Below are 15,659 nucleotides of genomic sequence, written 5' to 3' on the forward strand. Positions count from 1 at the left end.
GAAGAAGTGTTAAGATATCTAGGGACATGTCCTTCAAAAACATCTCTTCTGCTTCACACTGTCCTTCGTTTTCCAGCATTAAGGTGTAACATACAGCAGTGATGAGTTTAATTAGCAGAGGGCCAAAGGTTAGCCTTGGCTGTGAGTTGGGAAAGCAGGCAAAAGTTAAGCCTAGGCTATGAAGTGGAAAAGGCAGCAACATTGTAAAAAATATATTTATTTATTTTAATGAAATCATAATGTACAAGATTATTGACTAAAAGAACTTTTTGGGAAACAAATTATATAATTTTATTTAATGAAATTAATCTGTTTGTGGTCATTGGTCTTCTCCTTTTACTGACTAGCATGTATGGACAAGTAGATCCACTGTGCATTCTAATTCATATCCTAGGTAAGATGGGCAAAAACATTTATTTTTATTTTTTTAATATTAAGTTGCTTCAGTGGTTGAGGGCTATACACAGGGTCTTTACAGTTACTGAGTTTAGTTTTCCAAAAAAACAAAAGCAATACAGGGGATATAATTAACATGGTACTGATATGTTCATTTAACAAAATAGATATTATGGGACAGGGCCCACAAGATCTTGTTCCTGTAATGCAAAGAAGACTTGAACACACGAGCAGCAATAAAACAAGTTATTTATGTTCTAAAGGTATTTACCCTAATAAATTCAGGATTAGTTGAATGTTTCCAATAAAACATTTTCAAATGAAAATCTCAACGTTCTTTTTTTTTTTTTTTTGTGCTAAAACTCCTATGTTTCCATTAAGCTGTTTACTTTAGGAAATTAGGAAATTAGCTATATATTTTTTAATGACATAATTGTTTGGTTAGTGACAAGTGAGCCGTATTAAGCTTGTTTAATGTGTTAGGAGGCACAGGCACATAAACCCTCAATGACGTTCAAGTGTTCTGCTGAGCACTTTTGCAGTTCGGTATTTATTTACAGTTCTTTAAATATATACAGGTTTTTTTTTTATTACACTAATCACCGCTTGACATGCAACTGCAGGAACCCCTGTCTGTGGAATCAATTTATTATGGATTCTGTAAGGTGGAGCAGCTTTTTCAAAGTTCAACACTATTGGGTTATTGTTAATGGAGAATTACAGTGTGTGTTTAAGGTGTTTTTCATATCCAATGTATTACAGTCTGTAGAACCCAGTAGAGTGAGCAATGAGGTCTCTTTCATTTTCTCTTGTGACGGCTGTTATTGCATTATAGTTCTTAGGAATTCTGTGGTTTAACTTGGAGGCAGTAGTTTACCTTTGTAAAAGAAAGCACATTCATAGTTATCCAGATAAGTATATTGAACCATTTTAAATATTAATTTATTTGAAATTTTGCTATAGGCTTTAAAGGGCCAGTTCTCCTTAAACATAGACATAGTGAGTGTGCAGGTCATCCAAATTTTTTTTTTTGCGTAGTTTCAAATATAATTTTTTGTTCAGTAAATCTAACGCTTAGAATTTCAACTTTGTCATCTGGTTGCAGGGTTGAAATTACCTTAGAAAACATGATTGTCAGAGTAGAAGATCACTAAGGCAGGGCTAGAAAATGATAATCAAAGAAAAAAAATACACCTGATGTGTCTGGTCATTCAAAATGAACGTTGTCCCAATTTAAAGCTGAATGATGTAAAACAATTATAAAATCATAATATATAAATCTATGTATAAACTATACATATAACCTTTTTTTAAAGGATTGCGTAAGGCAATGTGGAAGACGGATCTACAAGTCACATTCTGCTGACATTGTTTAACAGCTGAGAAATGTGTTACCCCAAAAGGCTTTTAACTTAACCCAACTGTGTTCCTGGCTCATAGATTTTGTTGAGTTAAGCAAAATTAGGGTTAGGTAAATAGCTAAGCAGATACATACAAATTCCTCATTCTGTTTGCTAATTAGTTACCAAAAAGGTGTGACCGAATACAGGGAATTTCATTAAAGGTACAGGGTGATCAAGTGGGTCACATTACCACATGTGCTGGCACTGTGCATCCAGCTTCTTTGCCAAGACTTGGTAGGGACTAACTGAAGTAGAATATTACTCCAGACAAGTTCGTCCTGTCTGATTTTCCATACAAGTGCATCATGCTACAGTATCACTGTTATCCAGAGTAACTATGATGGAATGTTGGGAATGTTGGGCTAGGTATGGCCTCCTTTGTTTGTGACTGCACTCCTGGGTGGATTGCACTCCACCCATTTTACTTTTAGGTGCTGAGTCTCCAGCCATCCCACTGCTCCATTTTGCAGGCATGTAAAATCCTACCAAGTGAAAGTATGTAATCAAAATATGTGTAGCTTAAGTTTCCCTTTAAAGTAGTCAGATCACAGTTCACTTACTGTCACTTTATATTCATTACATCCCCCAATAACTAACTCCAAAATAAACTAAGGAAGTTCTCTCATCAGCTAGCACTGAGAGTGCAGAAATAACCCCAGTATTAGAGGGGTACCATGATTAGAATATAAAAATATATTCTGCACACAACTCTAAAAATAACAAAAAAAAACATCTTTATTATATATTTGTAAAAAAAAAAAAAAGTTACTTACTCCCTATGACAAAGTATTGTGCAGGCACGAAATGCGTAATGCCATAGCCTGTGGGGTTGTCATATATATTTTACCTTTGATACAATAAAGATGTTTTTTTATCAGAATATATTTATACAGTATATTCTTATCCCCAACATCTACCGCACAGATTAACTTGTATAGAGATCCTGAAGGTTGCCAGCCATATGTCTGAAGTGTATGGATATTGCATCTATGAATAAATAACAGGGAGCCTGATGGGGGCCTTATACCTTCTGATTTTTCTGACTGATTACTTCTAGTAAACCTGCAAACATGCCATCTCTTCTCCTATGCAAATCTAACACATAACCTGCACCTGTTCAAATATTTGCCTTCATGCAAACTTTTCCCAAGCTAAAATAGTCCCATGCCTAGACAAATATTTATCACAAGGCCACTGTAGTGTAAAAACGCAGATAACATGATTATTTAGTAGGGGGTATTACTATGTTTTAACTACCTCCAGAAGTTCAGCTGTCTTTGATATTTATATAGGACAGAATGGGGCTCCATTGCTAAAGCTCAAGCTGTATCACACGCATGCCTGGGTTTCCACATGATTCCCATTGACTTGAACGAGAGCCGATTGAGTTTTGTGATGTTTTGACTGATTTCCTCCTACGTTTCTTTAAAACATCTAAATAAGGGTGCTTCCATGATAAGTGTGGCTTCAGAAGTGATAACTTGATATACTGTATTAGGATAAGCACATATTCTTCATAGCATTTTCCTCTGACCCATAGAGCCTGCAGCCTAACAGGTGCAATGGATGTAGCTTATCGACCAAATGAATGGCATAAAGGAAGCATTCTGGCTGATCATTGGTCTGTCTATTTAGTGTGCAAAAGTAATATTGGCTATGAACTTTCTGGGGGTGGGTGAGCATGCCGATTCATGGGACAGTGCTCAGTGTTTGAGTATGTTGACGTGTGAATATACTGACATACACTGAGTTTGTCTAGTTATGCCTATGTGTTAGTTGGTATGTAGTGCGAGTGTTTCTGGGCGAGATATTACTCCGGTTCTTTGTAAGCTGATGACAGAAGTGGATTCTACTAATGTTTATGCAGTGGACACAGACCCACTGGGAGGCTCAGCGGTATATAGAACCCACTCAGGTTTTTGGGGCCCTATAAAGTATTTTTATCCTGTAAGATCTTGAAACATCTAACAACACCGCCATCTGGATGTTTCACTGTGTGTAAGGTTGTACCAGAATGCTGAGCTGTATGCCCCTAAAGTGTGTAAGGGTGTGCCAGTATCCTTCTGTAACCAATGCTTAACCATGCTATCCCAAAACTTTGTGTCCTGTGCTCAGCTGTTTAAAGGATATACCTTCAGTACCTCAATAAAATGAATAGCAGTGCCAGATAAAGGGGCTTAACCCACCCATGCCTTTGTTGCTAGAATTCCTATTTGTAGGTGTTAAGGGAGGGAAGACTTTGTCTGTATGTACCTTTCTAGTATGTCATCCCATCTCCTCTTGTTACTATACTTATTCAATGCTTTTGGCTTTTAGGAGGGTGTATTTAGTTCTCCAGACTCATTGAGGGCCAAGGGAATGCTTGTTGTAGACTGTGGGCCATGGGCATTGGCTTATGGATTATAGTTTTAGCTGTTCTTTTATGCAACAGAAAAAGATTTTAGATGTGTCCTTTTTGTCTGGTTTCCATGGAGGTAAATGAATGTTAAGGCCTATGGCACATGGGATCTGCTGTACAGCACATTGCTGTGTAGAGAGTGAGAGGCTGATACGTTGTGGTATAGTAAGGCCTTAATTTATAGAGCTGATATGAATTTGCTTCTGAGTGTGAAAAAAAGTGTTTGCTGGGGTTTTATCAAATTTGAAATCATGTTCTCACAGCTTAGCAATTACATAAAGATGTGTAAACATATCTATTCATCTATCATGCTACAGTATAGCTGCGTAGATTTCATTATTTCTAGTGAAAAATAGACATTTTAGGTCCCTAATGTCACCATTGGGGAAATGCTTATTTATGTCAAAATGCTAAACTGTATTATTATTATTTGTTGCTTTAGAATCAAATAAAAAACATTAGTTTTGATTTTAAGTTGCAATAAAATACTCATTGTATTCAGTTGTGGGCTAGACTGGTTTGTAGGTTGCAGAGTCCCATCGAATGCTGTAATTCAGATACATGCCCATAAAATGAAACCTCTGTGGGAAATACATTTCAGACATTTTTTTTTTCCCAAAATGTACACTCTTGGTAAATTCCTCCCCCATTTCACTCAGACTTTGGGAGCAAAGCTTTTTATGTTGTTGCTACATTTTGCTATGTATCTTACTATGTAACCAGCTTAAATGGGGAAAAAGATTGACTAGCAACTTATTACAGTTGTCATTTATCATGATTTTCCATGAGCCATTTTACAGTCCTTGACATGATTCTGAACCTTGGTCTGCTTCTGCATGATTTCTAAATGCATTTTCTGATCTTAAATAATGATTTTGGTTTCCTTTTCATGCTTCCCAGCTAGCTAAAAGTAAGTTCTCATTGTGTGTGTGTGTGTGTGTGTGTGAATGTGTTTCATATCCATTTTCATTGAATGTTATATGTACCATACATGACTTCATCCCCATGACCTGTGCATAGAATATGTTTATTAGAACATTAGAGTGGCTTCTTTAATAATTGTCCATACTTATGATCAAACATACATATTGCCTGTCTTAAACGTTTTTTCAGTATTTACCAAAAAAGAAAAAGAACAGACTGTGTTTGATGGGCTTAAAGGAGAAGGAAAGGTAAAAACAAGTAAGCTTTATCAGAAAGGTCTATGTAAATACAGCCATAAGCACTCACAGAAAAGCGGCACTGTCCTCTGTCAAAAGATTTGTTGTCTCTGTTTTCCTGTGCCAGAGACACGCAGCTCTCTCCTCTCTCCTGCTCCCCCCTCCCTCAAGAATGCTAAGAACTCCCTCCCCCCCCTTAGGAATGTGGATCTAAGCCAATCAGCAGGAAGCTTCCTCATAGTCTTACAAACTGAGCATGTACACTGGTCTGGGTCTCGGTGCAGGAGCGAGGCATTATGGGAACTTTCTTTACAGAGCTCAGCATTTTTTTTTTATTCCCTATGAGGCTTCTGATCATCTGAACGGGAGAAATATGGGGAGACTTAAGGGCACTATTGAGAGTACTGAAGGTATGCCTGCAGCTTGAGATTAACTCTTTGTTAGCCTTTCCTTCTCCTTTAAGCTGGCCATACAATTACAATCTTTCCTTTGACCATTGGTCGCAGGAATGATCATTAATACCCTACACTGACGTTCAGGGCTGAATCGTCACATGGAGGTAGAAACAATAGGCACAATAGGAATTCTACCCTTATGCTTTTGCTTGGGTGCTTCAATAGCGCTCAGTCAAAATCTTTTGTCCCACATGTTCGATGAGACAAGCGATATCCAATGCTTTTGCGATCCTCTACAAGCGGCATTACCTAAGCCTGTATAATAATCTGATCATTTGCCTTGAAGCCTAACAATTGCATTAACCTGATTTGGTCCAGCACGTTTGTGTGGATCTTCCCAAATGGAAATAGATTTTCTTTTCCTAATAAGAAATAGGAGTAAATGTATTGTAATTTTGAATCCATGGGAGGGTAGTAAACATGAACCCACAGGTCAGGAAAAGCTAAACCTGTGTAAGATGTGGTTGGTGTCTGGTAAAGACTGTACTAAGACAGGAAACAAACTACTGAAAGTGACTGATCATCCATAACAATAAAAGGACCAATAGCAAAACATTAAAGGGTCTTGTGTATCTTTAAATGGGGAGGCCCAGTTAGCGAACAGCATAGATACTGGCACAGCAAGGCAATTATAAGCAGGTAAAACCTGCATGTTTATTTAGTGCAACACAGTAACGTTTCAGGGTGAACCCCTTCGTCAGACAAATGTTACTGTGTTGCACTAAATGAACGTGCAGGTTTTACCTGCTTATAATTGCCTTGCTGTGCCAGTATCTATGCTGTTTGAGATTGGATTGGAGGGTGCCGTTCCCTCTTGATACTGAGCACCAGGCTAAAGTTTTTTGTTTTGGAGGAGCCAGGGTGTGCTGGTGAGTTTTTCTTTATCCACATTACAAAGCCCAATTAGCAACTGCCTGATTTTAGTGGTTGTAGAGGTTTTTGAAACCATGAATAAACTCATTTCCACTAAAACCACAAATGTCTAGTCATTTATTTAAAGATCCGAATATAAAACAAATTAAAATGTGTAAAACGATAAGGGAAATAATTTTTGATTTTGTAAGAATTTTTATGCGCTTACAAACTACCCCCCCAACCTCTAGAACCACAACTTAAATGAAGATTGTTACGATTTGCCTAGGACACTTGACACTTTTTGTGGCTTTGACACATAATAAAAGGCAAAAAGATACACATTTTTTTCAAACATTTGTAGCGCAAAAAACACAAATTGCTTAACCAAAACTCCGACTATTGGTACATCTGTCCCATAGTGTACTGTCGCCCTGTATGGGTAAAATGTGTGTTGGCTTCACAAGCTCGAAAAGTTGCTGTGTAGCCATGGAGGAAACAATTCAAGGTAAAATGGCACGCATTCACACAGCAGATAAGAAAATTCTTTTAGTTTTAATATGGATATCAAGGCAATGATAATGGAACGTGGTGCTATAAGCTCTATCTAGTCCCACCTCTAATTTGATGTGCATACAAAATAAGAGTTTTTAAAAATGTAGTGTAATGTGTCCGTATTGTGCATTTCCAGAACTGTAATCTTTCAGACTGATGTAACGTATCTGTGTGTATCTATGGCTCTGTATATGGGGAGGAAGTGTGTGGATGCTAATGTTTCCGTCTCGGGCTCACACAGCATATGGTGTGATATGTAACAGAAACATCCCACAAATGTCATAGGTTTTCCTGTTGCACTGCTGGAACAGAGCTACGTATTGTGTGTGTGACATAGCTTCCGTAAATGCTGTTGATTTCCCATGTCAAAAGTCTCTTGATTTTCATTAGTAACCCCTTCTAAAGTGCTCTACCTTAGTTTATTGAAACTTTGTTTGAATGTTATTATACGGATTTGTTTTTGCACTTGAAATGCGACAAAGAAAAAAACTGTACTTCTGCAATTTAGCAACATTGTACACAAAGGATCCCAAAAGTCAGAGAGAAATTCCTAGCACTTTGGTGACTTGGTCAAACTTTATTTTTTCTTTAATCTTAAATTTGAATATAAAATTAGTGTTTGGTATTCCCACAGATCTTTTGCGGTAATCGGTTTAGTGCTACAATATGTAATAGGAGTATAATAAGCAGTGGTGACGGTCACAGATCAAAGGCTTCTTGTGCTCTCCAGTTGCAGTTAGTGGGATGCAACTAGTAATGTATTATCTGAAAGAGAATATCAGTCTGTATACAACTGGATCTAATGACAACTTCATTAGACCACCACAGCACTTATCAGCAAATACCACATTGTGTTGTTGTATATTAGTATAATTTTCATTTTCTTTTATCCCTTACCTGCCACGATTGTGCCAAGTACCTGCTTTCAGTGAGAAATCTACTGATCGTTAGTATAGATGAAATCCCTTCAGCTTTGTACCTGGTTCCCCTTAAGCTACACTACACAGGGGGACTTTGTAGAATGGCGTTGAAGCAACAGGTTGCATCCTAGTTGGATGTAGTGGCAAGGTACATGGAAGATTTGCTATCTGACAGATAGTCTGACCCACAAAATCGGATCAAAATCTCTACTTCAGCAAACCCATAAATCCATATTATAAGATTGATTAGGAAGATGATAAAGCTTAGCGTAAGCTTAACATCCAGGTTTTATTCTCATTTGCTGTTATAATTAATTTACAGTCTGCACTAAATGATGTTCTATTGCGTGCATTGCCTTTTTTGGATTGCTCTGAATTTTTTTTTTTTTTTTTGGACTGGTTTTCCAAGGGATAGTTCACTTTTAGGTTACCTTTTATAGAATGCTCTATACTTAGCAACTTTTTAGCTTTTATTCTGAGGATACAATGTAATTGTTGTTTTTAATTTTTATTACTTATCTTAGTATACACGCCTTCTCCTATTCATACTTCAGCCTTGCATGGAAACCACTTTTATCAGTGGTGTATTTCTATATAGGCAGCCTATTGGTGAGAGGATGGTGCAGAATACAGCAATTTGTATGTGTTCTGCACAAGCTTTGTACTGTACTTGTGGCCGATATTGTGATGATGAGACAGCTTTTAGGAGCATAATGTATTTTGTGCAGGTTCTCACAATGGAGATGGATCTGGTTCAATTAAAAATATTTATCCTTTTTAAGGGTTTTCTTGTATTTATTTGACTGGCATGGGGGAAATGAGTAATCACGTAAATCAAGCAAAGTAACAAATAGCTTCCTTACTTGAATATTCTAAAGATGTCATTTGGTACTGTCTTGTAGTTTCTTCGAGAGGACCTGAACTACAAAGATGCCTCCCAGAAGCACAACCATTTGCACAGAGAAGATAAACATATAACAGTTGAAGATCTGTGGGCGCAATGGAAAACCTCTGAAGGTAGGCACAGCATGCTTAGAAATACAGGTATGGGATCTGTCATCCAGAAACCCATTATCCTGTGTTCCAAATTACGGGAAGGCCAGCTCCCATAGACTCTATTATAAGAAAATTAATTCTAATTTTAAAAAATGATTTCTGCAATTATAAAATAGTACGTTGTACTTGATCCCAACTAAGATATACTTAATCCTTATTGGAAGCAAAACAACCCTGTTGGGTTTATTTAATGTTAGCTTAATAAAGTCTTAATGCATGTTCACACAAATATTCTTATTATTGTGCAGTGCTGTACAATAACATCATACAAATACTGATTGTTAGAGGAGGGCCCTGCTCAGTAGTGCCTAAAATCTAAAAGATGATGGGGGAATAAGACACCAGTGTGTGTAAATAAGTATTGCTTAGCATTCTTTCTGTACTACTGCCCAATATCTGACCAAAAATCGTCCAGATTTCAGTCGGACAGGCTTGATTTCTCAGTCTGATCGAGGACCGCTCACAAGCACAGTATCACCCTCCCAAGGTGGCCATTTATGGTCACCATTAGTTGGATAATTTGTAACAGATGTATGTTGCATGATGCATGTCTGAAGACAAGAAGCTTACTGAGATACTTACTGCTTTAGGGTATAGTCATATGTTGTGTAGGGTCCGCTTTTCTCTGCCTGCTCTGTAGGCAAACAGAGAGATCTGGATGTGCTTTCAGACTCTGTGCACTTCATTGGCGTGGGTGCAACTACACGGAGCAGAGATTGTCCAAAAAAGGCAAAAGCATGCATTTTCAGACAGATCTCTGCTCCGTGTAGCTGCACTCAGGCCAACACTGTGTCTGTCAGTGCAGCTACAAAAAGCTTTGGATAAGAACAGATCAGATTCTTTCTGCCTTCCTACAAATCGCAGATGAAGCGAAGCAGACCCTACACAACATGGCGTAAAGTGAAGTTAAGTATTGGGTTTTAGGGACCACTTGTATTATGTGCTTATCATGACAAGGAAGTGTTCTAATGTTTACCCAAATATTCTAACTGTGACCAAATTCTTTGATATTCCTGCTACAGGAGGGTTTCATAAAAGGCAAACTCTAGCTAAAATGTAGTTTTGTTCATATTCCCTCTAATGGAAATATTTAAATGGTGTTACTTATTCTTTGCACAGAACATTCTTTGCTTGTATTTTGTATTTGTAATGGAAACTTCCAAATTGCTTGAACCTGCCAAGGTATTATCCACGTAAAGCTGTATCCGGAGCATGTCTAATGGTCAGTGTTTTTGAATTCACAGTCTAAGGAATTCCACAGGTCACACAAGCAATATGGGAGTTACTGCCTGGAGAATTTCCACTAGTGCTAAAAGTCAAGTAGAAAAATCCTGTTGATGAGTGAAAACTGCGGCATTTTCCCAGCAGATGTATTGTATTCCCCGACTGATTACTAGAGCTCTGCTAATATTTAGAATACGTATTTGCTGAGAAGAAACAAGTGATGTGTCACACTGGGTCTCAGGCTGCACTTCTATTATTACTTACTATTAGCATTATTACAGAGCCCCCAAACCTACACCTGAATGAAAACAAGTGCTGGTACTGGGTATTTACAATAGGATTCAAAACCCTGGTGAGACAGTACTGTTACTCTTTCTCTGCATATTTGTATTTCTAAATGGCCCGTGTCCTATTGTTGTAATGCTTCTAATTAAGGGGGAAATAAATAGCTATGGCCTCCTGAGTAAGCAGCATAGATTACCTTTAAGGAATTCCTAGAGCTGGCATGCATTTCTTATAACTTTATTGTGGAAAAACATTCATAATCCATGTAAACAGCAAAATGGATATGGAGAGAGAGAAAGGCAGTTCAGGGAAAGCCTTCTTGCTGAAGTGTTAGAAGAGCAGCGGCACGCTCATTTTTTGGAAACCAAATCTGTCTCCTGGGATCCAGTGTGGCGCTTTGTAGCTGAGTAAAAAATGCATGTTAATTACTTAGAACACAAGTGCAAGGCCTACTTTGCAGCGTTTAGACACCTGTAAAGCTGGCCAAATATATTGCCAGGTCCACTTGCTTGGCAAGGTCTGGGTATGGCTTGGCCAAACGAGTGTATCTTTTTCTGGTATGCCCACCTAAGGCGGTAGTTATGAGTCTAATTGTACTTAAGGCCAACAATCGAATTACAACACAGTGTATGTGGTCCCCAACGGGAAAATTAAACCTTCAAAGTAAGAAAAGAAAAGAAAAAAAAAAGTAAACTACGAATAAATTCATAGGCTAAATGGTACAATCTTTCAGCTGATTTAAATAGGTGTCTTATGATTTGTGTGGGATACTTAAATAGGTATTGCAAATGCATGGTGGCTAAGTGTAATGCTCAAAAAGTCTTTGCAGCGCTGGTGTTCTGAGTTCAATCTCAGCCAGGGCACTATCTACAAGGGGTTTGTAGGTTCTCACTGTGTCTTCATGGGTACTCCAGTTTTCTCCCACACTCCAAAAACATACAGGCAGATTAACTGGCTTCTCACTGAATTGGCCATAGTGTGTGAATGCAATAGGGACCTTAGATTGTAAGCTCCTTTGGGGCAGAGACTGATGTGAATGATGAATAATCTCTGTGTAGTGCTGCGGAAATGTGTTGGTGCTATATAAATAACAGGAAATAAATAAGTAGTGGACCTCTAATTTATTAAAGCAGCACTGCAGATAATGGCCAGTTACTGTGTGCATGATTGGCTGCTGATGTGTAGTTTTGATGTGTAGGATTGTATGGTGTGCATAGTGCTATGACTTTTGAAATGTGCAAGGATAATTGTAAGTGTTGGATTGATTGGTAGCCCAGTCCAAAATGTGCCTGCATGAGCACAAGCTGGTATATAGGCATTGTGGTGAAATATTCATTTTTCTTATATATAACTTGTAGCAATCTGTATTGCTGTAAACTGCTATTGACAGCTTTCACTTTGCACTAAACTAAAAATTGTTGTTTTTTTTAATTGAAAATATCTATGAATTTGTAACCAAGCATTCTGTGATGAATTTATATGAACAGTATTCTCTTTTAATGAACTGTAACAGCAGAGCCCTAACTAATAATTGTTCTTAGTAATACAGCCTGGCAAGGTGCAGGTAAATTCAGGATGAGTAGATTCTTCCTTAAAAGTCCCAGTATTTTCTTGCACTGAGTAATGGAGCCTAAAAATTCAGTGACATGAACAAGTAGAACATATCAAGGTCTTTGTACTGCCAAGAAAGGAATGTATTTTAATAAACCAAAGCTTGTAGCTGAAGGAATAGCCTCACACTGTGCAGCCTGAGCCTGGCAAGGGTTCAAAGCCTTTCTTATTGGGTTGTCCCAGTGGAGCCCACTGGCTTAATCTCTCTTACAATACTCTCTTCTACTTAACAGTATGGGGGGGTGGAAAAGAGAAAATGTTCTTCCTTTCACTCATATAACAAACAGCAAGTTTGCTTTATATTTTTCAGTTTGTGCTTGGGGGGATATATATAACGTTTGCCACTGCAGTGTATTATATAAGAAGCAAGTTTGGCTTTTGTTTGGGGAAAAAATCTAATTGACCCAAGATATCAGCTTTAAAACATGTTAACTTTTTCAGTTCTATTGCATTCAGAAATCATTCCTGTCAAAAAATTTGGTCTTTATAGTTATGAGTTGGTCGACTGCTCTGTTTATTCTCTTCCCCTGGCACTAATAAGGGCTGGTACGAGCGTTTGTCCCTGCGCTCCCTTGCGGCTGCATTCTCCTATGTTCCACCTGTGTTCGACACTTACATATGTCTGTGTTAGTACAGCCCCACTAGAATGATGTGTTTCTTCCGGTGGGATGGCACACGCGTTGCTACAATTTCCTGAAGTCGCCCGAAGTTTCCTCTCAAGACAACTTTGGGCGACTTAGCAATGCGTAAAAGTAAATTGTCATTGGTCCATATATAAATACAAACTGCTGACAGACTGTTCAGCAGCTTATCAATGTGTAGGGAACTACCTGTGACTGGACAAATCCATGCTTATGAAGTGGTCATGCCTTTGGGCAAAGATTCTGTTTGGGAGTTAAGTGCATTTGTCCTGCTGTATTTACTGGACTCCAACACATGCATTAACTGAACTTGTGCTTCCTAGTGGATCTGGACCTGCAACACTGGAACTCTGTGCCAAATGCCAGAGCAGTGAATAAGACCAATTTTATTTGTAGGAAAACTACACCCCTAAACAATGTAGGTCTCTATAAAAATATGTTGCATAAACAAGCTCATATGTTTAATCTAAATAAACTATTTTCATAAAAATATACTTTTTTAGTAGTATGTACCATTGGGTACTCCTAAATAGAAAACTGCCATTTTAAGAATTAAGGGCCGCCTCCTGCGATCATAGGATTCAGTGCACACAAACAAGCCAAGGCACACATACATGCTAGGCCCCATCAGCCAATTAATGGACAGAGTTCTGCCTTTTGCTCCCACACTACTTCCTGTTACAGTTAGAGCTGCATTATTTCCTGTCAGCTGATCTCTGAGGGAGCACCCAGCCCATCACTAAATGGTGGATCAAGGGAAAGGATGTAATATATAATATTCCATTTAATAGGTCACTTAACATAGTTTATATTATCTGCTGGTTAAGTATTCATTCTGGGGGTATAGTTTTCCTTTAATGACCATTCCTGTGGGTATAGGCACAGTGGAAAAAATTAGATCATTTTCACTACTGGATGTATTGGAATGCCTAGATCTTCCCAAGGTGGCAAAATAAAAACACAAAACAAAAATACACGGACTGCTATGTGGTTAGAACAACCCATGAATTATGTACTGGGCCCCAAGCTTTACTGAATTGTGTGGATCTACCCTAAGTTCTGCCCTGCCCTGTGACTAGTTGAGGATTGTTATAGTGTGTGGTTTGAGTATTTGGCACATGTACTACTTCAGTCATAATGCTAGTGTGTTCCAACCCAGGTTAATTGGCACAAACAGTGCAAAGAAAATAAATCCGTCTAATCTTTGTTTTGTAACTTTCTTTATAATGGTTTTGTAACTTTCCATACTCGGACTGGAAGCCCCCTTTGTGTACAAGTAAAAGTGGAATTCAGGGTGTCTATACAGGAAACATGCTGAGGTTCCTCCTCCTATGGCACCTTTGTGGCATTTATTTTAATAGTAATCTTCTGCAGCTTTAGTTTAAGTAGGAAATTAATCGTTTAAACCAACACATTGAGGTTTATCAAATTTGTTCCCCCTCACAAACCAGTTAAGGTTGTTTTTTTTGTAATTATTTCCTCCAAAATACAGTAAAGATTAACCTGCCGCAGAGAAGGAATTTTTAAACATGAAAAGAAAGAAAATTCTCTGCTTACAAAGTATGCTCGGGCAGGATGGAGTACAGCTTGTAAATGTGTTGTGCTAAAATGTTCTAATTAATCTGGATAAAAAGCCTACAATGAATGATTGTAATAATTCGGCAACAACGAAATCTGGGCAAGCCCTGGCATGTACTAATAAACGATTATGTATTATAGCTATTTAATAGTGGGAGAAAAATCTAAAATGTCTGCAATATGTTTGTAACAGTGACTTTTTTTTTTTAAGGGAAATTGGTGCAGATAATCTATGATTATATATCGAGGCCAGTTGAGCGTACTGCAATGGGGTGATCTATTGATAATTAGATAATAAATGGGGTAATACTCCACTGTGGTTCTCTGCTGATGAAGTGACACTGGCTGTCACTTCCAATGACTGGCATTTGTCAGACTGCAAATAAGGCTGCCATGTGCTTCAGAAAGGCTGTTTCTATCCGCCAGATTGACAGGCAGAGTGGAAAGGCATTAAGCATTTCTCTGGTGGGTGAATATACCAGCTGAGGTTTTGCTATTTGCCATTGGGACATGCTACATGCATGCACACAGTCTCCAGCTCAAGATCTACTGATAAAAATGTTATTATTGGACTTCGTTGAGTTTCTTTACATCTGGCTGTACCTGTGTTGCAGTGGGTAATGGATATTTTGATCAGAATGCCTAGCTTGCCATGGCCCTAGGGGAAAGCTTTGTGCCCACTGGATATTCTTTCCCTGCCTAGTTAAATGTGCTTCATACACAGTTCATGCTGCTGGATTAATTGACTTTGCTTAGCTATGCTCTCAATTTTCCTAGTCAACCATTACAGCTGTCATCACCCCTGCTGGACATAAATAGATGGGGTTGTTGTACTGAAGTCTATGGACTGGCATTTTAAAAGTTGTGGAGGTATTTTAGTGTGTTTTTTTTTTTTTTTAATGTGTGTGTCTTTGTGTGTTGACCAACCACCCAACACACACATATAAAGAGAGATGAGCCTCTAGTCCCCTGGCACGTTTTGTGCCCTTAGGCAGGAAACAGCAGTGGGTAAAATGCCTCTCTTTTACCAAAATGATTGTAATGCTGATGGCAGTGGTTTCGATTATGCAATACTGAAGTATGGAATATCAAGCTTCAAATTGTTAGAGCGGTGCCAGACGTACC

At 38.2% G+C, this 15,659-nt stretch overlaps 1 protein-coding gene across 1 annotated transcript in view; it reads left to right on the top strand.

Moving 5' to 3' along the window:
- The window catches only part of stim2 (stromal interaction molecule 2), a 46,505-nt gene that overhangs the window by 16,803 nt on the left and 14,043 nt on the right, over positions 1-15,659 (top strand). Inside the window, exon 3 of the mRNA XM_004916759.4 lies at positions 9,042-9,156. Coding sequence (XP_004916816.2) covers positions 9,042-9,156 — 115 coding nt within the window. The remainder of the gene's footprint in view (positions 1-9,041; positions 9,157-15,659) is intronic.

The sequence above is a fragment of the Xenopus tropicalis genome, chromosome 1, assembly GCF_000004195.4.
Source record: "Xenopus tropicalis strain Nigerian chromosome 1, UCB_Xtro_10.0, whole genome shotgun sequence".
NCBI classification, from domain to species: domain Eukaryota; kingdom Metazoa; phylum Chordata; class Amphibia; order Anura; family Pipidae; genus Xenopus; species Xenopus tropicalis.